The 21740-nt window shown below is 39.8% G+C and overlaps 12 protein-coding genes across 12 annotated transcripts; 5 read left to right on the top strand and 7 right to left on the bottom strand.

Moving 5' to 3' along the window:
* Nucleotides 1–50: 50 nt before the first annotated feature.
* On the bottom strand, nt 51–2975 carry NEHOM01_1252 (uncharacterized protein; the record flags this gene model as incomplete). Its single annotated transcript, XM_051490130.1, has 1 exon — nt 51–2975. One exon carries the CDS (start codon nt 2973–2975, stop codon nt 51–53), a length of 2925 nt encoding a protein of 974 aa, XP_051346090.1.
* A 450-nt stretch (nt 2976–3425) lies between these two features.
* NEHOM01_1251 (uncharacterized protein) lies at nt 3426–4793 on the bottom strand (the record flags this gene model as incomplete). Its single annotated transcript, XM_051490129.1, has 1 exon — nt 3426–4793. One exon carries the CDS (start codon nt 4791–4793, stop codon nt 3426–3428), a length of 1368 nt encoding a protein of 455 aa, XP_051346089.1.
* A 264-nt stretch (nt 4794–5057) lies between these two features.
* NEHOM01_1250 (GTP-binding nuclear protein Ran) lies at nt 5058–5768 on the bottom strand (the record flags this gene model as incomplete). Its single annotated transcript, XM_051490128.1, has 1 exon — nt 5058–5768. The coding sequence occupies one exon, from the start codon at nt 5766–5768 to the stop codon at nt 5058–5060; it is 711 nt and encodes a 236-aa protein (XP_051346088.1).
* Nucleotides 5769–6429: 661 nt separating this feature from the next.
* On the bottom strand, nt 6430–7071 carry NEHOM01_1249 (uncharacterized protein; the record flags this gene model as incomplete). The annotated part of the gene is made up of 1 exon (XM_051490127.1): nt 6430–7071. The coding sequence occupies one exon, from the start codon at nt 7069–7071 to the stop codon at nt 6430–6432; it is 642 nt and encodes a 213-aa protein (XP_051346087.1).
* Nucleotides 7072–7085: 14 nt separating this feature from the next.
* NEHOM01_1248 (uncharacterized protein) lies at nt 7086–7889 on the top strand (the record flags this gene model as incomplete). Its single annotated transcript, XM_051490126.1, has 1 exon — nt 7086–7889. The coding sequence occupies one exon, from the start codon at nt 7086–7088 to the stop codon at nt 7887–7889; it is 804 nt and encodes a 267-aa protein (XP_051346086.1).
* A 941-nt stretch (nt 7890–8830) lies between these two features.
* NEHOM01_1247 (uncharacterized protein) lies at nt 8831–12301 on the bottom strand (the record flags this gene model as incomplete). Its single annotated transcript, XM_051490125.1, has 1 exon — nt 8831–12301. The coding sequence occupies one exon, from the start codon at nt 12299–12301 to the stop codon at nt 8831–8833; it is 3471 nt and encodes a 1156-aa protein (XP_051346085.1).
* Nucleotides 12302–13412: 1111 nt separating this feature from the next.
* On the bottom strand, nt 13413–16580 carry NEHOM01_1246 (uncharacterized protein; the record flags this gene model as incomplete). The annotated part of the gene is made up of 1 exon (XM_051490124.1): nt 13413–16580. One exon carries the CDS (start codon nt 16578–16580, stop codon nt 13413–13415), a length of 3168 nt encoding a protein of 1055 aa, XP_051346084.1.
* Nucleotides 16581–17458: 878 nt separating this feature from the next.
* Nucleotides 17459–17983, top strand: NEHOM01_1245 (uncharacterized protein; the record flags this gene model as incomplete). Its single annotated transcript, XM_051490123.1, has 1 exon — nt 17459–17983. One exon carries the CDS (start codon nt 17459–17461, stop codon nt 17981–17983), a length of 525 nt encoding a protein of 174 aa, XP_051346083.1.
* A 324-nt stretch (nt 17984–18307) lies between these two features.
* Nucleotides 18308–18901, top strand: NEHOM01_1244 (tRNA (cytidine32/guanosine34-2'-O)-methyltransferase; the record flags this gene model as incomplete). Its single annotated transcript, XM_051490122.1, has 1 exon — nt 18308–18901. The coding sequence occupies one exon, from the start codon at nt 18308–18310 to the stop codon at nt 18899–18901; it is 594 nt and encodes a 197-aa protein (XP_051346082.1).
* A 6-nt stretch (nt 18902–18907) lies between these two features.
* NEHOM01_1243 (uncharacterized protein) lies at nt 18908–19216 on the top strand (the record flags this gene model as incomplete). The annotated part of the gene is made up of 1 exon (XM_051490121.1): nt 18908–19216. The coding sequence occupies one exon, from the start codon at nt 18908–18910 to the stop codon at nt 19214–19216; it is 309 nt and encodes a 102-aa protein (XP_051346081.1).
* Nucleotides 19173–19709, bottom strand: NEHOM01_1242 (uncharacterized protein; the record flags this gene model as incomplete). The annotated part of the gene is made up of 1 exon (XM_051490120.1): nt 19173–19709. The coding sequence occupies one exon, from the start codon at nt 19707–19709 to the stop codon at nt 19173–19175; it is 537 nt and encodes a 178-aa protein (XP_051346080.1).
* A 634-nt stretch (nt 19710–20343) lies between these two features.
* NEHOM01_1241 (uncharacterized protein) lies at nt 20344–21699 on the top strand (the record flags this gene model as incomplete). Its single annotated transcript, XM_051490119.1, has 1 exon — nt 20344–21699. One exon carries the CDS (start codon nt 20344–20346, stop codon nt 21697–21699), a length of 1356 nt encoding a protein of 451 aa, XP_051346079.1.
* Between the last annotated feature and the right edge of the window lie 41 nt (nt 21700–21740).

Here is a 21740-nt window from a genome sequence, read left to right as displayed (position 1 = left end):
ATTGACTAATTCGGATCATAATATCTTATCAAAATGCTTTATTGTTATATTTAAGGAAGACATAAGGTTGTAGTCACTTTGTTGGAAGCAAGTACAGCAGTGATGCTTTTGACAATTTCGGTGGCACAATAGTTAGCCAGTTCATCTTTGGTTATGGTAGTGACTATTTTGACTAGTTCATCGCAATGGCCGAGGTCAAAACCATGGAAGCGCCAAAAGTTAAGATGTATGTTGATGTATTCTTGTGCGTTGCTGGCCTTTTGTTGGTAGGTAGCAATCAATGCTTGCTTAATCGTGTCAAACTCTGCAGGGGAGAGGCGCTGGAATGCTGCGGACAGGCCAGCAATGAACTGGAGTATTTCGGTCTGGATCTTTTCATAAGGACTGTTGGCTTGAACTAACCAGTTCAGATGGCTTTGCGAAAACAAAGTCCTGGAGTTCATCTGAGCCACGTACCCAGGCCCTTTTTTGGTCTGCAATTCATCGATGAACTTACTGGACATAGCCTGACCGATCAAATCAGCAACCACGAGGTTTTTGACTGGCGTAAACTTAGTGATTTCGTGAGATATTAAGAGGGCAATGTTTTCCTGGTCCTGTATGGCCACATCAACGTGGTTCAATAGTGGTCCTTCCAAATCAAGCTTCTTTTGGGTATTGGGTTTGATAGTATCTTTGATCAACTGACAAATACGAGTGAATTCGGATTGAGTAAGATTGCCAATGGCATAAAGCTTAATATCTGCTTCAGTGATAGAGAAGAACTCGTTAATGGTTAGATCATGGGCTACTTCAATACACTCCTCTTCATCTAGATATGTGTAACGGTTTTTACTCCGAATCAGACCCAGAAAGAGTCTGTTACTCGGACTTTCGTGCTTTAAGGCATCGTATTTGGCCATGGCCATATTACTGGTTTGAATAAGCAGTTCTTCTTTCTGTTCGTTGAACTCTTTTAGGAAGATTCTAATCAGATCCTCAAGTGCGAGTGGGTTGCCAGTAAAAGTAAGTAAAGCCGCACCGAAATCCTCAACAATAGGTTTGAGTGATACACCAGACATCTGCATGTCTTCTTTATGGGCAAGAAGGAAGTTGCTTGTAAATGCCTCGGCATACCCAATGAAAGAAACGTAAGCGCTTATGTTCTTGTAAATATCAATACATCCTAAGCACAGAGTAAGGTACGCCTCTTTAGAACGAATATCTTGTTTGTGAATTAAATGGGCTTCAAATCCATCTTCAGTAATGGAGAAATGCTCAATATCCTTATCAGAAGGCATCTCGTATTCTTTGATGTTCTTAAAGGCCGTCCCCAAAGCGTAAGACACGTTCTGGCCCCGAGCAGTAGAGAAATCTACCTCTTCGCCAAAGTCCGTAGTAACCCAAGCAAGTTGACTCTGTAGTGCGTCAATATCCGCATCAGTTACATTAGAAACCTTTTCAACGAAATACTTAAGACCAAAATGCTGATCAGATAAGAGTGGTTTACCTAAGAAAAGAGTACTAGTTTCAACCATAACTAGCCAGTTAGAACGATCCATCATAATACTAAGGATAAACCCAAAATCTTCTTTGTTGAAACTAGTCCAATCATAATCACCAGTGAAAACGTCCTTAAGTTTACGGTAGGGCAAACTAGTAGCTATTTGGATAGTGGTTTGTAATTGATCGTCCGGAGTAATACACTGTTTTTGATTTTGCATAAGCCTAGCGTATTTCTGATAGAGCTTCTCAGTGGCATTTTCTTTGATCATCTTAAGATAGCCTTCAATCAAATTCAAAACACTAGCAATCTTCTCAGGAGTAGCATCAATTAAAGTGTAATAAACAGCAAAATAAGTTGAATCCCTTTCCATTTGGGCAAATACGTCACCAGAAGATGTAACATTGTTTTTCAAAAGAATGGAATTAAGACTTCCCTTATTACCATTCTCCAACATCTTGATCAAAAAGTGTAAAGTCTGTTCCCGATAAGCAAGCCGCATTGCTGGTAAAAAGATGTAAATAGTCAGCCGAGTACTAGATTCCTTACTTTCATTCGGTCGGTAGTACACAATCTTACCACTTGTCTCTTTAGTTCCAATATCATAAGACTTATCAAAAGGATCACGTTTAGTAGTAGGTTTAATCAGAGTAGGCTCACCCGAAAACTCCCATTTAGCCTCTGTATACTCCTTAACATCACTAAAGAACTCAGTAGCATACCCTTTCAACTCCTCCAGACTCTCCTTGCCGAAAATAGCCAGAGTCATATTCCGAGGAGTATAATGGTACTTCCAGAAACTCATTAAATCAGCTCGAGTTGTCTTAGCTAGAGTCTTTTCTGAACCAATATTGAACTTGGACATAGGATGGGTCTTTTTGATGAAATTACTCATTAGAACAAGACGACGTGTATTCTGATCTGTAAGATTCCTTTTCATCTCACTATCAACTACCTTCTTTTCCCGATCCAGAACAGTTTCACTCATGCGTGGCTCAATAAAGAACCGGCTAAGAATAGAAAGGGCTTCTTTACCATACTCGGCCGGCAGAGCATGAAAGTACTTGGTTTCAAAAAGAGTAGTCTGTGCCCTATACCTCCCACCTTTACTTCTAATCCAATTAACATAGTAGTCTTCCTCTGGATACTTATCACTACCCATAACCAGCATATGTTCAAGTAAATGAGCTAATCCAAGATGTTCAACCGGATCATTACTCAATCCAGCACCAACAGAAAGTGCAGCAGCCGCCTGAGTTGCCATCGGATTACTAATTACCACCACTCTCATTCCATTAGTAAGTTTCATTGATTCATAGAGATTTTGATCTTTGACCCCATAAATATGAGTATGAACCTTCTTCCTTACCACCCGCCGTCTAAAGTTTATAAGTCCTAGTATAGTCAAAAGCACAAGTAGGACAACACATCCAAATACTAAAGAGATCTTTTTCTTCCGATTTCTATTACGAGCCATTTCTGTGATTACCATCAGTCTAATGTTGGAAAAAACATATGAGTTTAAGCCCCATTTCCCAAAAAGGAAACCTTGGCCAATCCATCATCGCACTACCACCAATCAACATAGTACCCAATCAACATAGTACCACCAATCAACTTAATCCAATCAACATAGTAGCACTTCTAATTTATTTACTCCTAACTATCTCTACTATCTCAATTATTCCAACTATCTCAACCATCTCTACTATCTTCTTCTCTAGCACGCCTTCACTACCCAATTAGGTAAAATCAAGATAAGTTTATTATTAGATTGAGTTAGTATTGGGTTGTGTTAGTATTAGATTGAGTTGGTATTAGATTGAGTTGGTGTTAGATTGAGTTAGTATTAGATTGCTAACTTTAACTCGATCACTCTTTCGTAGGGGAACATTGACGAACCCTTCCTTTAAATCGATCTTGGAGAACACGGTAGTATCTCTTAGTGCATCAGTGATGGTAAGAATTCCGGTATCGGATATTTATCTAGTTGTACTTTTGTCTTGAGTGCATCTATCCGGCTTTCGTATGCTCGGATAGCAGGTAGACCTATTAAGGGTTGATCCAGCCTCTTGTTTCGGATAATATAGAATTGCTGTCTTCCGACTTCAACTCCTTTTACGCTCATCGGCAGAACAATTAGGCTCTCGGTTCTCACTTCCTTTCCGTTTACGCTATACAGAGATGTTATTTCTGGTTTATAGCACTGTATCGGTCCCTGCTCTTGTACTAACTGCTCATACATCTCCCAATTAATCACGTTAAGTTGGGATCCAGTGACATATGTTCCACTCATTGGTTTTCCTGAACCTAGGGTGAACTCAGCGATGCACGGTCCTTCTATTTCGACTTTATCTTCTTCCGGTAGAGGTATGTTCGTCCTCATTTGCGGTTCCAAAGACGTCAACTTAGCTTTGGGTTTAGTCTCTTTCGACTCTTTGTTCTTCTTTGTAAAGCACTCTTCTTCCTTATGCCCTTTCTTCTTGCAGTACGTACAGACGAGGTTCAAACGGGGGTTCGAGGTTCCAGTTTTCCTATTTGCTTCAGCTTGAGATCGCCTGGTAGCCTTTTCCTTGTTGTCTATTGCCGCACACAGATCCACAAACCTACGTAAATCCGGTTTGGTTGGATCGAAAACCTTTCCCGCTAAATTCGAGTGGGGCACTGTCGATTCGATATCTTTCACAATGTGTGCCCACGTGATTTTCTTGTCCAGATATAGACCCCATACTATAAGGCTCCAGAGGTATATGCTGTCGCTCTTCTTGAGGGGTGGTATCGTCCACTGTTCCTCATTGGTGGAGTGGAATATCTCAATAAGTTGACGTCGTGCGGTTGTCCAAAGCACTTCTTCGGAATCTGCCTCGTCCCCTTCCAGTTTGCGGAGCTCCCTAGCTAGCTTGACTAGTCTGATTCTCATCGCGCGGAAACGGTCCAGATCTCGTGTTTGTCCATGTTTGATTAAGGCCCAGATGCGGGCTGAAGGTGGCATTGCTTCCCACGAGACATCTCCGTCCAGCAGGCCTTCCCACTCGGCAAATGTCTCTTCATCTTCATTGTACTCAAGGAAGTTAAGAAGTGTAGTAAGTTCCCCTTCCTCCAGTGTCGTATATTCATCTTGCCTTACGTCACATACTGTCTTTGGAACAGGAAAGTCCCTAATTCCTTGGGTGCGATCGGCTGTGGAACGTATCCGATTATGGCTGAGGTGGTGGTGACCTAGGAGGTCAACTTCTTTGAGGAATGGTGAAGTTTTCTCTCTGTTGATTGGCATATTAAACGCTTTCAGTTGACTTCTGCGGTCCATCATTTTAAACTCTCGTATTTATTCATGTTCAGGTCTATTTATAGACAGGAAAATTACCCAATAAGGTAATTTTCTTCCCGCCTTTCAGACCAGGTATGTCCTATTGGGTTAGCATTGAGTTAGTATTATATTAGTAGTAGTATTGCAATGAGTTGGTATTATATTAGTACTAAGTTGTTAAAGTAATAAATCAAAATCAAAATCTTATCTAAATCAAAATCAAAATCATATCATATCTAATCAAAAACATAAACCAAACTAGCTACTTTATTCAAAGTCCGGCAGTGCCTGCTCCGAGGCATCTTCAAACTCCTTCTGCATCTTCTCCAGTAAGACTTCATCTACCGTTGCCTCAGGAGGTAACAGATTAGAATTAGCCACAAAGAAGAGATCAGGCAGATTAAAGATCTTCCGAGAAAAGAAAAGGAACGGCTTATCATAATTATAATTACTCTTCGCACTAATATCAAAATACGTTGCTACCATCCCTTTTCTACCCTTCATATTAGCAGGTTTAACCTTCCTATCTATCACATCTACTTTATTCCCACAAATGCAAACAGGAATAGTAGGACAGATATTACGTAGATCTCGATACCAGTTAGGGACATTCTTATAAGTAATACGTGAAGTTGTATCAAACATAATAATAGCTCCATCCGCTCCAATATAATAAGCATCTCTAAGACCGCCGTACTTTTCCTGTCCAGCTGTATCCCAGAGATTGTAGTTAACTTGGCCATAATTAGTAAAGAAAGGTAAGAGATACGTATCTGCTCCTATTGTTGCAACGTATTTACGTGTAAACTCACCAGTTATATGTCTTTTAACAAAAGTTGTTTTACCTGTACCTCCATCACCTATTAAGACTATCTTTTTTACTGGAATTTCTGGTTGGGGTTGATTTTGATTCGGTTGATTTTGATTCGGTTGGGGAGTAGAATTCATATGCTGGTAATCGTTTTGTTGGTTCCACATTAAAAAAAAAGAAAACGTACACTCTATATAGTATTAGATTGAGTTAGGTTAAGTTGGGGTGGGGTGGGGTTAGGTTGAGTTGAGTTGAGTTAGGTGGGGTGGAGTTAGATTAAATTGATTTTGATTTTGATTTTGTTATCTATATCTTATCTATAATTATGAATAGATTATTTTGATTTTAAATTGATTTAGTATTGGGTTAGTATAAAGTTGAGTTAAGTTATGATTGAGTTGAGTTAAGTTGAGTTGAGTTAGTATATTGTCTTAACTTAATCTTATCTTATCTTTATTAAAACTTAACTTAACTTATCTTTATCTTATCTTATCTTATTATACAGTCTGCATGGGTATGGTTGATTTCTGGGAGTAACTCAATCATAACATAACTTAACACAAACGCAACTCAATCACAACCCAAACTCATATCTTTAGTGAGTGTATAAATGATAAGTTTGAAGATGACGTCATTTAGTAATTTCGAGTTCGGATTGAATTGATCTGGAGTTAGTACGTCAAAAGTACATTAATCAATAAATAAGATTGCTATCTAAAGAAAGAGTAGTTGTGATTTAATGATACAATACTAATACAATACTAAATCTTATCTTAACTCAACTCAACTCAACTCAACCAAATCTTAACTTAACTTAATACAGTTGGACTATTTATTCTTCTGATCGGCAGTAGTTGTAGGCGATCGTTTGCAAAGACGGGCAGCTAGAAGAAGAACAAGTATGGTCAGGAAGAGTACCCAGTAGGGTATAAGGGCATGAAGAATGTCCAGACAATGGGCTGTACTTAGTAAGACAGCTAGGACTTGGGCATAAATCAAAGAGCAAATGGAAGATGGGGCTTTTAGACCTTTAAGAGTAGTTATCCTATCAAGAACTTGTGGATTTTTAAGAATAGCATCAATATCATTAGCATATCGATTGTTGTGATATCGTAGTCCTAAATTAAAGAAATCAACATCAGTGATGTTTTTGAACTCTTGCTGATATTGTAGGAAGAAGGTAGGAAAGTTAGTTGTTTTAAATCTTAACACTAAAGTAGGTGAAGTATAGAAATTAAGTCTTTTGATTTTAAATACACCAATTTGATGACGTAATTGAGTTAACCATTGTTTATATCCTTCACAAGCCATACATTTGCCTTTATCTTGACCATCATAGTAGATAAAAAGTAGAATTGGATCAGGACTAACTAGATCAGACTTTGTATACTTAGGAATAGACTCAAATTGTTCAGAAATAGTAGCTAGATAAGTGACTAAACATAACCACAACACAAATACACATCTCATTCACTAAAAGTTTTATGGACATATTAACTGGTAATCGGCGTCTTATGCATCTTGTGCCCGAAAAAGAAGAAGTTGAAGTGCTTAGAAGTGATGTTTCTTACTACAAAAGAACTCCTCAATATACTGCTACTCAGATCAAAGAGTATTTGGAAATTCAAGTGAATGGTAAAATTCGCAGATTGCATCTTTTTAGAGAGATAGTGGATGTGCATTTATTGGGTGATCGAGTGGTTTTAGTAGGTCGAGATTGGTTAGAATTATTAGATACTAATCGATTGATCAAAGAAAAACCGTTCAAAAACAAAATTATTGATACGAAGGTTTTTATGGGTTTATTATTAGTTCTTTATCAGAATAAGTTATCTATTTTTGATAAGACTTTGAAGGAGATAGAAAAGATTACTTTGCCTATTAAGTATCCAGATACACTCTTTGTTAATGAAGAAGAGAAAGTCTTTGGAATTCTATCGGGAACGGCTAAATCGGCCTACTTGTTCGATTCAGCTGGTCAGTTAGTGCAAGAAGTTAAAACTAAAGCTAGTCCTAGATGTGCTACTATCTTTAGACAGATGGATAAGGTATATGTAGCTGTGGCTTATAAGAACCAGATCAAAATAGTAGATATGCAGAATGAGTTTAGTAAAGACTTAGCTACTGATCATCTGCAGAATATTACTCAGTTGGTTTACAGTTCAGATCAAAGTATGCTTGTTTCAGTCTCTCGGGAAGGTATTCTTTGTCAGAGTCGGCTGGAAGATGGGGAGGGAACGGCTTTCTATGTTGATGCTGAGGGGATTAAGAGTCTGAGTCTTTCTTAGTAAGAAAAAGGGCGGCTCCGGGAATTGAACCCGGGACCTCGTGCACCCGAAGCACAAATCATACCACTAGACCAAGCCGCCGTATTAACTAATTCACTCCCAACCCTCCTCACCCTCCTCACCCTATTCATATTAAGTGGCTTATCAACTTATCAACTTACTAAGTACTAACTAGATAGTAACTACTAAGTACTAACTAGATGGATTTGGTTAAGTGGTAATTAGAGGTTAGTGCGGGGTTGGATTAGTAGGGGTAACTCAAATACAGTAGCAACTCAATAAACATTGAAAGAGTTAGTGTGGTCTTTATATTCTATTGGTATTGTGTTAGTATTGTGTTGGTATTGTGTTGGTGTTGAGTTAGACTGAGGTAGTATGGAAGTTGCTGGCCTTTTTGGTGGTCATACTTATCTTGTTATACTAATTCAGCTGGGACGGGGGTAAACTTAGAATGATGGCGGTGTTTTTGTGGTTAGATTGAAGCATTAATTGGTTGGTTAGATAGATTTGTGCTTGGTTTTGGAGTAAGTGGTTGGTTTTGGAGTAAGTGGTTGGGTTTCTATGTACTTTGTGGGGCTTAGAGTATCTACCGCCATTCTATTGGGTTAGTGTATAAGCTGTGTATTGCATTATAGTATATTTCACGGGAGATACACACAAGTTAGTAGTGGGTTGGGTTGAGTTAGAGATTGGTAGAGTACAACTTCAAACTACAAATATATGATGTATTTGGTTTAAGAAGATACCAACTCAATTTGATGCTATAACACGCCATACCCAGTTGATGCTTTATTCAATAAATCCTATGAGCGTCCGGTCTGATTATGTCTTGGTAGAAGTTAGTATTGATTTGGTATTGGTTGAAAACGGTATGTAGCTACTTACCAACACGACATACTTCTATATTTACACAATATCCCTACTGACTTATTGGGCTGTATTTAAACAAGGTAGACCATAGAGTCGGCGTCATTTGATAGAGTAAAGGCGAGGGTAGAACAAAGGTCAGTGAAAGTTGGGTACGTAAAGTACATATATACATAATTGTCCCCGAATGTGATAGATTTGAGCCATTCGTAAGCACCGGTTAATACGTTGCTGCAATCATTGACAAAGATGAAACAGTGAAAGGGAATACTTATAAGATGGTGACCTGCTTGGAATACGTTACGTGCTCGGCAGACGGGACATGTTGGTTCTGGTGGTGTATTGCATTTCTTAGTGTATTCCCATATGCACATATAGCAGAATGAGTGCCCGCATCTGAGATAGCAGAATGTATCGATGTGATTTTCTGGGTTAAATGTATCTTGCAAGTCAATGGATAGTTGGCCTTCCTCTTTGTCCTGGGGGATATAAAGCTGTCGAAAACAAATGGAACACTCAATGCGCGATGGGTCGTTCTCGCGCATCTCAACAGAGTTGATGAGCATCTTGAGGGTTGCTTTGGGGGCCATGTGCGCGGGAATAGTATCTTGAAGAGAACTGGCCTGTGCAACCAATCGAGAGATGGTTGTGTGCGATACGGCAGTGAGTTCTGCTGTGGGATCATGGACGTCTGCGTAGAAGCTGAACTTGACTCTTAGAGATTGCCATCCCAATAACTCAACCTCTTGTCCTGGTTTGCCCATAAAGCGAATACAAAGCTCTGGGTCTAGGCCGAGAAATCGATGCACGCGGCCCCGCAACCGCCATCGAATGTTTTCGAATATAACATTGTTTCTGACAATTAACTCGTGCAGGCCTGCAAATCGACAAGATACCCAGCGCAGAATAGTTGCTATGATGGGTTCAGTGAGAAATAAATCGGGCTTGAAGTCTATGGTTAAACTCTGGGTGTTGGTGTTTGGATTTAAAGCTAGATTAGATCGTGGAAAAAGAGTTGGGACTTGGGCTTGGAGACTGAAGAAATCGGTTTTGATACTTTCGAAATTAAGATTGGCGATGTGTATGTTTTGATCGTCTGACGCAATGACTTGGCGAAAATAACTTAGTTCACTTATGTACTTGGGTTGGTCGAGAGTCTTTCGATATCCGATTCCATATTGCCTGAATTCCTGTAAAAGCTCACTATGCAAGCTGATTTCTGTAGTATTGAGCTGTAAAACCAGCTTATGTATCCCGGTTGTTTCTGCGGATTTATTTCCTTGTGAAGCTTCCTCAATGTACCTGAAGACAGAGAAACCTTCTATTATATCTCGTTGGTTCTGATACACAACCTCATTTAATCCTTGGAATCCGTTAATCATAAGCAAGGTAATAAATTGGCCTTGTGGATCTGCTAAAATCTGAATAATGCCCATGTCCGTAAAGCGCTGGTTTAGAATGTGTAACTCTATTTGGCTAATAAATTCGTAGTGTCTTACTATCCAGTAAACAATCTCTTCATCAACTGTGTCTAATACTAATTTCTTGACACTGATTTGGTGCTTGGGCTCTTTAATGGCTTCTTTCTTTAGATTTAGAGTCTTCATATCAAAACTAGTCGTGATCTGGATGCAGGTACGTACATTCTTGATTATGAGTTCGTCTGCCACCATGTTCTGGAAAAGGGCCAGGAGGTCAAGACATAAGGTGGTTTGGTCTTTTTGTGGTGCTTGGGTGCCGTCAATCTTAATGGTTTTGTAACGTATATTCTGGCAGAAGTATAGACGGGCCTTCTTATAGTTGTCAAGATAGATGTCTAAATCTGGATGGCCTAAATAAATGTTCACATTATCTTGAAGTGGCCACTTGGTACTAAGCTTCTCGCAGCCGCCAATAAGATGGTTTCTCTGAACTTCCTTTGGGATGTCTGGCAATGCATTAACTCTGTAGAGCATATCTAAGGTCTCAAACAAATCAGCTCTTCCATTTTCATAGATGACTTCGGCCTTATCAACTTTGATTCGATAGATGGCATATGCATCAACGGTGTATAATTGTTTGTAATAGTCCAAGACATTACATGGGGTTTTGGTGGAGATTGTGGCAATAATCTTGGTGGCAAATACCCGTGGTGGCAGAGGCGTCATGCATTTCATATATTCGCGGGCATCTTTCATGTCATTAAAAGAGTCGCTGGTAGTCTCAATGCCTAGAATAGTATGAACATTGATTGGGGTCTTGTTGTATGTGCCCAGGTATTGAAGATTAGACCAGCTGATCTCCAGAATAATCATAGGATGCTTGAGAATAGCATCTTCAAGACCTATAATTGATATCCTCATTGGTTTGGTGTTTTTGATAATGATCTTGCTGCATCTACAAGTCGATGTTGCCAGGAAACTTAAGTCCATGTTTGCCTCATTAGGTAAACGCTCAAAAGAAATGATATAGTCGTTGACAAACTGCAATTGGCTAAGGAGTGATGTTGTATAATACTCATATTCGCCTAAACAAACCCCGAAAATTGGCCGGAGAATGACAATCCCGCTGCATATCCAATCCTGAATAAACCGCTTTTCTGAAGTTACAAACTCTAGTTGGAACTCGGATTCATACTTGGCATGGCCAATTGTGTTCATCGCTTCTTCCCAGCAAGCTTCTGTATCGATCTCAGTCGACCCCCAGGGCTGTTCCTGGATCGCATCAAAGCAGGGATGAAGCCTCACACAGTCGAATACGTGAACCACTCGAGTGAGAATTTGCATCGTTATTGACTTGCGCGGTTCATAGCTTGCAAAGCATGTAATATACGCAGTGTTCGTTCTAATCACAGCAATCTTTCTTAGTTTGTTCAAAGCATCCTGAGCCTCCTCTATAGTTGAATAGTGTGGTAGAGAGAAACCAATCTGCGTCCCTAAATCTTCTATTACGTATTCAGGAAGGTTGTCGGAATCTATGGATAAGCTTGCGTTGGTATTAGAATTAGAGATGGTTGGATTGAATTGGTTAAAATGGTATCGACTGATTTTTATGGCCCGCTGCTTTCCAAAGTCAAACCCGAGTGTTTCCAGGAGTTCAATAACATCACTCGCCTCTAAAGGCCCTACTTGGGATTTTATCTGTAACGCATTATCCTCAAACCTATACCAGCCACTATCCCCACTATCTTCACTAGACGCATTATATTCACTGGATTCACTGGATTCACTAGATTCACTTAGCCCATTTGCTTCAAGATGTTTATCGTATTCATAATAACCAGTATCAGCACTAGACTCACTTAATACGTCTGATTCGCCTGACCAGTTTGACCCACTAACACTATTAAACAGTACTAGTAAGGCACACACTCCCAATACCCAATACTTAATTGATTTGACGCGATAGGGTTTGTCGGTAGTGGTGAGACCAATTAAAGTATCTAGTGCTGTGCCGTATCCACTAACCAGAATGCTCTGAAGTACAGAAAAACATCCTAGTACAAACCTCGGCTTGTTTTGGGCACTGTTATCTGAGGGCTTATTCATATATCTAGATAATAACATAGATTAGGAAAAGAAAAAATAAGATATTGTAGTGCCATTACACAACCACTACTCCTTCCTCACACTAAATCATTTATTTAGTGACCGATCGCATTAGTATTGGCTTATGGTTGGGTTAGTAGAGAATCCAAATCATATCAAAATTTAACCCAATATTAGCCGTATTATTAAAATTTGAGTATGACGTCATTCTCGTTTCCATCATCGTCTACATTCAATAAAGGGCCGAGTACATCGTATCGAGGCATGTCATTGCTGGAATTTGTATTAGTCATAGAAACTATTGGGTTGGTATAGATATCCTGGTGATAAGGTGTTATCTATAAGGAAATGTGCTATCTGCACAATACTAACCCAAATCAAACCATTCCAGCCCAATATGATACGATTTATTTATCGGCTTTCATAACCCATGCTTAGCGCCCTTTATAAACATAATATCACAGCTATTGATAAATAAGCCAGGGTTGACTCTAACTATTAGGTGAGTATTGGGTTAGTCGGTGCAAGCTTATTATAAGGATGGAAATTGCTACTGGTGTTGAAACTATTACAATTATGGCTGAATATAAGATAAATATTGATAGAGTCCTAGATAAGTTTGCTGGTTTTAAATAAAGAGTTTAGGTTTAGATCTAAGTCTAGATAAAATAAAAATGAAACTGAATTGAGTTTGGTTTTGAATTTAGTTTGGGTTAGTTTTGTATATATATAGCTTAAATGTCGATTTCTCAGATAGTTTCCTTTTATAGTGAATTAACATAAACACACAGTTTAGATCTTTAATACTAATCCTATGTTACGAGCAGACTAAATCCAATTCGCTACTAACCCAACTAGACTATTATTAGCAGTATGGCCCACTTTCGGTGCAGAGATAAGATATTATGCCGAGCAATCAAAAGCGCCGCACCAAATTAACAATTTAGGAGGGAGGTAATCCGAGGATCAAATTGCTCGTAATGACAAAGAAGTCGAAAACAGTATATCTTCCATTTACCAAGGGACTCTCTACTGAACAGATTATCCGATGAAATCTTCTAACGCTAATTTCAGCATTAAGTCGGCCAAATAATAGAGCTGTTGACCAAGTTGATTTATTCATCTTAGACTAAATGACGTGGATTTCTCCTGGGGCACTGTATGCCACCTCACCATCGAATATGACGGCAAGGCCAGTACCGTCTCGATAAGAGAGGTACAAATATACCTGTTCGTCACTGCAGGCGAGGTTGTTAGGCCAATCGGGATGTGGGGCTGGCGTGTTGAGACTGTCGTCAGCAAAGACAAAACAAGATAGCGGGGCACTTACCAGTCGGTGAATGTTCTCACACACATTGGGATTACGGCAAATTGGGCACGGATTGTTAGGCCGGCTGTGAATACCAATCACGCAATTACTGCAGACGCCATGCCCACATTTGAAATAACACATTATGGTGAGGTGAGTTAAGGAATCAGATTGAAGTGTAGGCACGGACTCAGTTTGCACTTGGTTAGAAGTTTGTTCGCTTCTATTTAGGACCAAAGGCGTTCTGCAACAAATGGAACACTCAAAGGGTTCGGAGCTGTTTAGATTGTCCTGATAACGCTTCAGAACCGCCGAGAGAACCTTGTTAGGTCCAGTCGTACTGGGAGTAAGCACATTAAGGTGATCAATGTGGGCTAATAGTTGGGGTAGCATTGGGTATGACATTTGAATAGCTTCAGGCTCGGGCTGAGAGACATTGGCCAAGAGGCCAATTCGGTGAGGTCGGATTAACAACTCAACAGATGAATCAACAGGACTATTCAGGTCGGAATTCTCCAAGAAAATACTACTGAGCGCATCTAATCCACAGATCAGATAATTACGGGCCCTCATCACATTAAGATCGTTTGTAGATGTTGTAACATTCACTAGTCGTAAAGTAGTCACATCTTTAAATCGGCAGGCCACCCAGCGAATAATGGTTATTAAAGTAGGCTCAGCCAAAGGCAGGTTGTCAGTAAAGCAGACGGAAAGTTCGGTAATGGAGCTTTTTTGGTTTGGCAGTTGCCGGGATTGGCAGTTAGTGAAATCCGATACCAAAGCATTTAGAGTGGCACCGTAAAGAAGAAATTCCAGCTTGTTGGTCCGGTTAACAACAGACTTTGTTGATAGCATTAGAAGATAGTCATCAAATAGCATAGTGGGTACGTTAATACCATAGCCCGCATACTCAGGCAAAATACCGCCACATGTTGAGCCAACAACATCACGCACTTGTAAAAACACCTTTTCTAGACCAAGGTCTTGAGTTGTTTTACCGGCGGCTGTTGCATTGTTTACGTAGCTAAACATTGAGAACTCCTTGCTTAGCACTCGTTGCGGGTACTGTTTAACTTCAGTTAAGTCATGGATGTTGTTGAGTGTGAGTGTTTTGATCTTCTCAGCAATAGGGAGGGCGAGTATTTGCACGATGGCAAGGGTAGGGTAGTGCTGATTCAAAATTTGGATTTCCACCAAGTCGGCAAACATGCAACGGGCCATTATCCAATTAATAATCGCACCATCAACATTGTTTAAGATCAAAGTCTTAATTTCAAGACGGTACTTATCCAGCCGATCAATCCTTTCCTTTATAGCAGGCAGATCAAACATGGTGGCATCTTGATTGGCATTGCGAACATTCAAGATCTCGAGCTTTTGGGTCTTAAGATTTCGGAATAGGGCTAGAAGTCGAAGGCAATCGTCGACTTGTTTTTGAGTTGGGGTTTGTCCTCCGGCAATCTTGATGTCCCGATATTTCATATTCTGACAGAAGTGGTTAATGTAGGAGCGTTGGTATTGCTGGAGAAGGTTTCCTAAGTTGTCAACATCAAGTCGAATGTCAACAGTTTCCTGAAGAGTCCAACCGGGGAGGCTGAGATCATGACCAGTACAGTAAACATTATTCAATTCAGTATCCGCTAGTGTTTCTGGCAATGCATCAATGGAATGAAGCATGTTTAAGGTAGTAGACAAATCAAGTCGAGGCATCTCATACTCAAAAGTGACATCACTCGGGACAATTCCGTATTTGGGATAAGCATCAAGGGAGCAAGCTCGGATATAGGGATCATTTGGATCACATGGCATTAGAGGAGCGATGCTAGAAACAAGCTTGGTAGCAAATATTCGGGGTTTATAGGGCGCTTGACTTGGCGAGGGGGCAAATAGTGGATTAATTGAGAACAGCTCAACATCCAGCCCTTTAATAGTATGAACTCGGATTTGCAAGTCAGTGTTTTCATCTAAATTACGGATGAACTGCCAACTCACATACAAAGTTATGTCTGGATGGTTATCAATAGCATGCTCAAGTCCCGTTACAGTAGCTTTCTTATTCTTATTCTCATTAATAGCAATCATACTGCATCGAGGAGAAGGGTTTTGTAGAAAGCCAAAATCAAGGGCAATTGGGTCGGGCAAATCGTGCAGGTGGATCCTATATCCATCTTTTAATGGCAATCGGCCAATAAGACAAGTATCTTTGGCTTCCTCCTCCACTAGACGGACACCTGACATCGGCCGCAACAAGACAATACCACTATCTATCAATTTGGAGATACTGCTATTGGTTTTGCTTAGAAATACAAGTGTGCAATCAGTCTTATATTCAGCCCATTTGGTTACTTCCAGTGCTTCTCGCTGGCAGACATCAAAATACATCTGGCTAGCATTAACATCCATATCCTGATTATCACCAAAGCAAATTTCCAAAGATCTACAGTCAAACAGGTTAACAACTCGGGAAAGTACCATTAAGTTCTCTTGATGGAAAAGTGGATTAGAAGAAGCGTAATTAACTCGGGCCGTGTCAACCCTTAAAACCCCAATCTTTCTTAACATTTCCAAATCATCAGTAACCTTAACTAAATCTTGATAGTAAGGTAAGGTAAAATCAAGACGTGAGATCATGCGCTCTATTACATACAGAGGAGCATTTTTTGGCAGGTGATCCGATGAGTTCGGAATTGGATTAGATTCAGAAGACAACTCATTTACTGGCGTAGTAGTATAAGGAAGGCAGTGTAAGTCCGTGGCGGACTCATTCAAGCAAAAGCCAATCGAAATTAGAGCTTTAACTATTTCCTCTTGACCAGGAATATCTACTTGCGTATGCACTGGTGTACTATCAATACCATCAATATCACCAGCACCAACAATAACATTTAAGCATACCAACAAGGCACACAACTTAATCAGCCAACATCCAGTCGCGCCAAAATACCAGCTCTTAAACGAATAACTATCAATCATTCTCTGATTAGACATAATCATAAAAAAGAAATTACCCAAAAAGGAAATGACAAGTCAAATAAAGGTTTAAGCAAAAACCAAACTTATTAGCCAAAAACCAAACAATAATTCTTAACCCAGTACCAACCCAACTCAATAACTCTTAACAAAGCAATATTCAATCTAAAATCAACAACCCAATCACCACAACCCAATACCAACACAACCCAATACTTACTAGAGATAAGATTTAAGATAAACCAAAATCAGAGAAAAAAGAGCAAGATCATAATTTACTGTTTTCTATCTAAAGAACCATTAACTTCCAAATTATAGATTGAGTTAGTATTAAGTCAACTACAAGATGTAAAGACCAAATAAACCATCCCAAGCCAGCAACCAGGTAATATTTGAACCATTATACAATAAACCACTATAACACCTCATATACCTTCTAACCCAATACTAACCCAATAAGATATATATTTATCTAGGTGATTTATTACAATCAAATCAAATCAAAACAAATAAACAGACCAACAAGGTTTATCACCACCAAAATCCAACCGACAAAAAAGCAAATCGCAACAGTCAACTTCTCCAAACCCCAATACAATACCAACTTCTCCAAACCCACACCAACACAATACCAACTTCAAACTCAACTCAATACCAAACTCAACTTAATTCTTCTATTTCAAAAGCTAACTTACCAATAACATCCTTTTATAATACATTTGCAGGGGGTTACTTTTGCCGATCTCTACCTCCCAATTCTCCTACAACACCAACTTCTCCAAAACTCAATCCCAGACCAAACCAACTACTAATACATCCAGCACTCAGTCTCAGCACACCTCCAAACCCCCTCACAACCCGCCCCAGTACATATTCAGTTGATTTTTTTAATTGCAATGAAGGGACCGCTACAAGCTGTACGTATTGGAGGCAAGAAAGCACCAAGAAGGATGATTCAAAAGAAAGAAGTTAAAGTAGACAATTCAGCTAAATTAGGACAAGCTTTAACTGGTTTAGGATATCGAACACAAGCAGTATCTGAAGTAGAGAACTGCAGTTTTATGGGTCAAGAAGGAACAGTTATCAACTACTCTTCTCCTGATGTTTCAGCCGTCTTCCATAAGGATGACAAACCAGTAGGATACATTATTAGGGGCCGAGGTGAAGTTCTTAACAAAGGAGGACAACCTTCTTACGATCTTGAGACTATCACTCAAGTCTTAAGTCAGAAAGGAATTAACATTAAAGACTTAGTAAAACGAGTGGAGGAAGATGGAGATCGTAAAGCTCTGGATGAGATTGTTGAACTTATCAAAGGAGTTAAGTTCTCTGGTCCAGAAGAAGAAGGTGAAGAAGTAGTTGAAGAGGAAGTAGTTGAAGAGGAAGTAGTTGAAGAGGAGCCAACTAAGGACGAGGAATAAATTGGGTTAGTTTAGGTTAAGTTAGTTTAAGTTAGTATTAGTTTGGTTTGGTATTGTATTGTGTGATGAGTTGGGTGATGAGTTTAGTTGAGTATTGAGATGAGTATTGAATTAGTTGAGTATTGAGTTTAGTTGAGTATTGATTGTGTTAATTAAAGTTGATGTTGTATTGTATTGTATTGTGATGTGATGAGTTAGTTGAGTATTGAGTTAGTTGAGTTGAATATTATCTTGTATTCTATTGAGTAGTGTAGAGATAAGATGAGATAAGATGGGATGAAGTGAGTGTAGAGATACGCTAATTATTTTCAGAATTCATAAGTCATGCAAAGGGATATTCACTATCGGAAAGCTAAAACAGAAGGATATCGGGCTAGAAGTGCTTATAAATTGATGGAGATTTTAGAGGAGTACCCGGTTTTGAAAAGAGCCCGGGGGGTGGTTGATTTATGTGCTGCACCGGGAAGTTGGAGTCAAGTAGTGGCTAGTCAAACGGATAACTGCCGGATTCTAGCAATTGATATTCAAGAAATGGAACCAATTCAAGGTGTTGAGGTGATTAAAGGAGATATTACAACAGAAGAGACTGTGCAGATGATCTTATCACGATTTCCAGACAAAGTAGATCTTATTCTTTGTGATGGAGCTCCGGAAGTAACGGGTTTGCATGATTTAGATGAATATTTTCAAGCTTCACTAATTGGGGCATCTTTAGGGATTTGTCGACGAGTTTTAGCAGCTGATGGAGTCTTTATTACGAAAGTATTTACAGGTGAATCACCGGCTGAACTAGTTGCTGATTTAGAAGAAGTCTTTGCCGAAGTGGAAATTGTGAAACCGAAAAGTAGTCGTATCAAAAGCAAAGAGGCATTTGCTATCTGCAAAGGTCTGGGTAAGGGTAGGTCCAATTCTTTTTAAACAAACATGACGTACACAAAGACTGAGCAAGAAAGTATTACACTATTTTGCGCTTTATTGCGAGATAAGGAAAGAGAAGAGGTTTTTGACCTCTTAATAGAGTATTCATATCGAATTGACCGACTAGCAGCATTGTATCGTCGGTCAGAGGAGTATAAGCTGCTCCTAAGCTTATCCAAAGAGAAAGTAGTAGAGGGCAGTCGGCACTTAGATCAAAGTGCTCGGTTTGGAGCTCTGGCTGGAATTGGCTTAGGAATGGGATTGGGCTGTCTTAGTTGCCTTCTGGGAATTCTGAAAAGTTACGGCTCTTCTTAATAATGCTAATCTTGAGGGACCAATCGACAATACTGTCGATACGGATGAAGATTTCAGTCAGCTTACGATGGTCAAAGTCTTCAAGCAGCCAAAGCAGAAAGAGCTTTTTCTCTTCTTTCTGCATATCTATTAGGAACTCTATAATTAAATCTGAGACATCAGCGGGTGTCCAATGTTCAACAACCTTCTTAAGTATTTGGATCTTCTTGCGCGGCGTATCGGAGTTCTCCTTCTCTCGGCAGAGGAAGATTCCGGCAGCGAATAACTTCTTTAGGAGAAGAATCTTCGATAGTGGCTTCCACTGGCCAGTGACCCAAGTCAGCACGGCAGCAAAAGTATCGTCGGTGTATTCAGTAATGTACTTTTTGAAATTGGCAGCGAGAATATCTAGGTTCTCTTCGCTACGCACCCACTCCCCAAAGTTAGCATCGTACTGCTGGTCCATTTCTCTAATTGTTGAATCAATATCTTGTATACTTCTCTTTACTTGCATACTCCTTCTTTACTCCGTTTATTTACACTTATAGCAATCACGCAATATTACCACTTTTGGTATATTGCGGTGATTCGGGAAAGATTACGTGTCAAATAGACCAAAAGAAGAGACTTCAAAGAGTGCCCCGATTGGGAAGTGATTACGGATGTCACGGGTTAAAGGGGTGGGGCACTAATGAATCATCTTTCATTTTCAATCACATAAATAGCTGAGTAATTCTCCCCTGATATGAACAACTTCTCAACCAAACTATCACTACGTGAAAAGGTCCTGCGCGGCCTATTCCTACTTCTTACCGGCTTCTTTGTCCTGTCCATATCATAATCAGATTGAGAATAAGAATAAACTGAGTTAGTCTTTAGTTAGTATTTAATTGACATTGGGTTAGTATTGGGTTAGTAGCTTGGTTTGGAATTGATTTGGGCTAAGTTTGATGCTGTTTGATCTTTGGATTTGACTGATTGGAATGGATTTGGCCTGGTTTGGGTCTAATGCACAGGCCCGGCTGGATGACGAACCGGGAAGTGACCTAATTAGGTAAATTGGGCGGGAATCCCAAAAAGGAAGAATAAGACACCCCAAAAAGGAAGGAGAACATGTCCGTATATGGCTAAATATTTTCATACCCCATATGACTACAAACAAAGATAGGACTTTGGTTGAACGCGATAGTTCAATCGAAGGTCTTTCAGCTACAAAAAGATGGGCATCAACCTCTGGGCTACTAGCTCTGCCAATGCTTTTTGGAATGAACTTAACTAATACCAGTGAAGTTGGTGTGCGGAAGATCTTGTCCAATTCAGGAGTACTCGTGGAGTTGAGTAAGTTAGATCGCTGGGTCTATGTGACTTCGGCCATGTTTATTGGCGCATTTATCTTCTCAATGGGTCTGTTCATTGCGGGTTTGTACAAGAAATCGGCTCATAGTCGTTTCAAGGAGTTGTTTGTGATTTGTGCGGGTTTGTTTGCCCTTTCAGGATTAGTGTTGCCACACAGTGATAACATCGCTGTTCTGACACTGACTAGGTTCTTGGTTGGTGTGGCTAGTGGAATTGCTTGTGGCCTGTGCATGGTTTACTATATGGCCGTGCATCCGGAAAACGTAGGCAAGAAAGTGTGTACGGCCCATGGTTTACTGATCTGTGTAGGAGTGATGTTGCAGGGTAGATTGGTTGATATAGTGCCTAGTGACTACTCGTATTTAATCTTCTACTTAACAACTTTGCTTAGTACAATCTCATTGGTACTTAGTCTCCTGTTTGTCAAGAATATTAAGGAGAAGAAGAGTAGTATTGAGGTTGTTTTGATATCCGATGGATCTTCTTATGAGAGTCAGAGAAGAACAGATAGAATGTCTTTGTTTTTGATTGGTTCTTGTTTAGTGATGCATGTGTTGCAGCAGTTAACAGGTATTAATCCTGTTTTGGTCAATGCTAAGAAGTTGGTGTTCAATAGTACTGATCTGGTGGCCATGCGGCCGGCTAAGACATTCTTTGATTTGGCCGGGTTGTTAGGAGCAGTGGCTGGTGTGGGTTTAATGATGGTTTGTCCTAGTAAATTCACGTGGATTATTCTGGTCTCTTCAGTTGCGACTGGATTGAGTTATGTGCCTTTCTTTATGGATGGATTTGAGGTTGGTCGATGGTGGGGAGCGGGTTTGTACTACTTCTTCTTTTCGATTATGCTAGCTGGACTGCCATGGATGTTGCCTTCATTAGTACTGACGGATAAGAAGAACGTATCTTTGGCGGCTGGATTAGGGTCTCTCTGTAATTGGTTGATATCCTTTGGCTTGATAATGGGTGGTGATTTGATTATTAATAATCTGGGCAGTGAGATTATGTTTGCTATTTTCATGGTCTGTTCGTTTATGCAGGGCCTGTTTGGCTGGTGGCTGCTGCGATATATCCAGACTAATAAGAAGCCAGCTAGTACTAAGGACTTCTCAATGGAAAGTTCAGGCAGTGCAATTACAACTGAGGTTTAAAAGACTAAGTATGGTATAATAAAAGGTGCTGTTCATATTGG

The sequence above is a fragment of the Nematocida homosporus genome, assembly GCF_024244095.1.
Source record: "Nematocida homosporus strain JUm1504 chromosome Unknown 4499, whole genome shotgun sequence".
Taxonomy (NCBI): Eukaryota; Fungi; Microsporidia; genus Nematocida; species Nematocida homosporus.
Note: the sequence above shows the minus strand (reverse complement) of the source record. Positions and strands in the feature narration are given on the sequence as shown.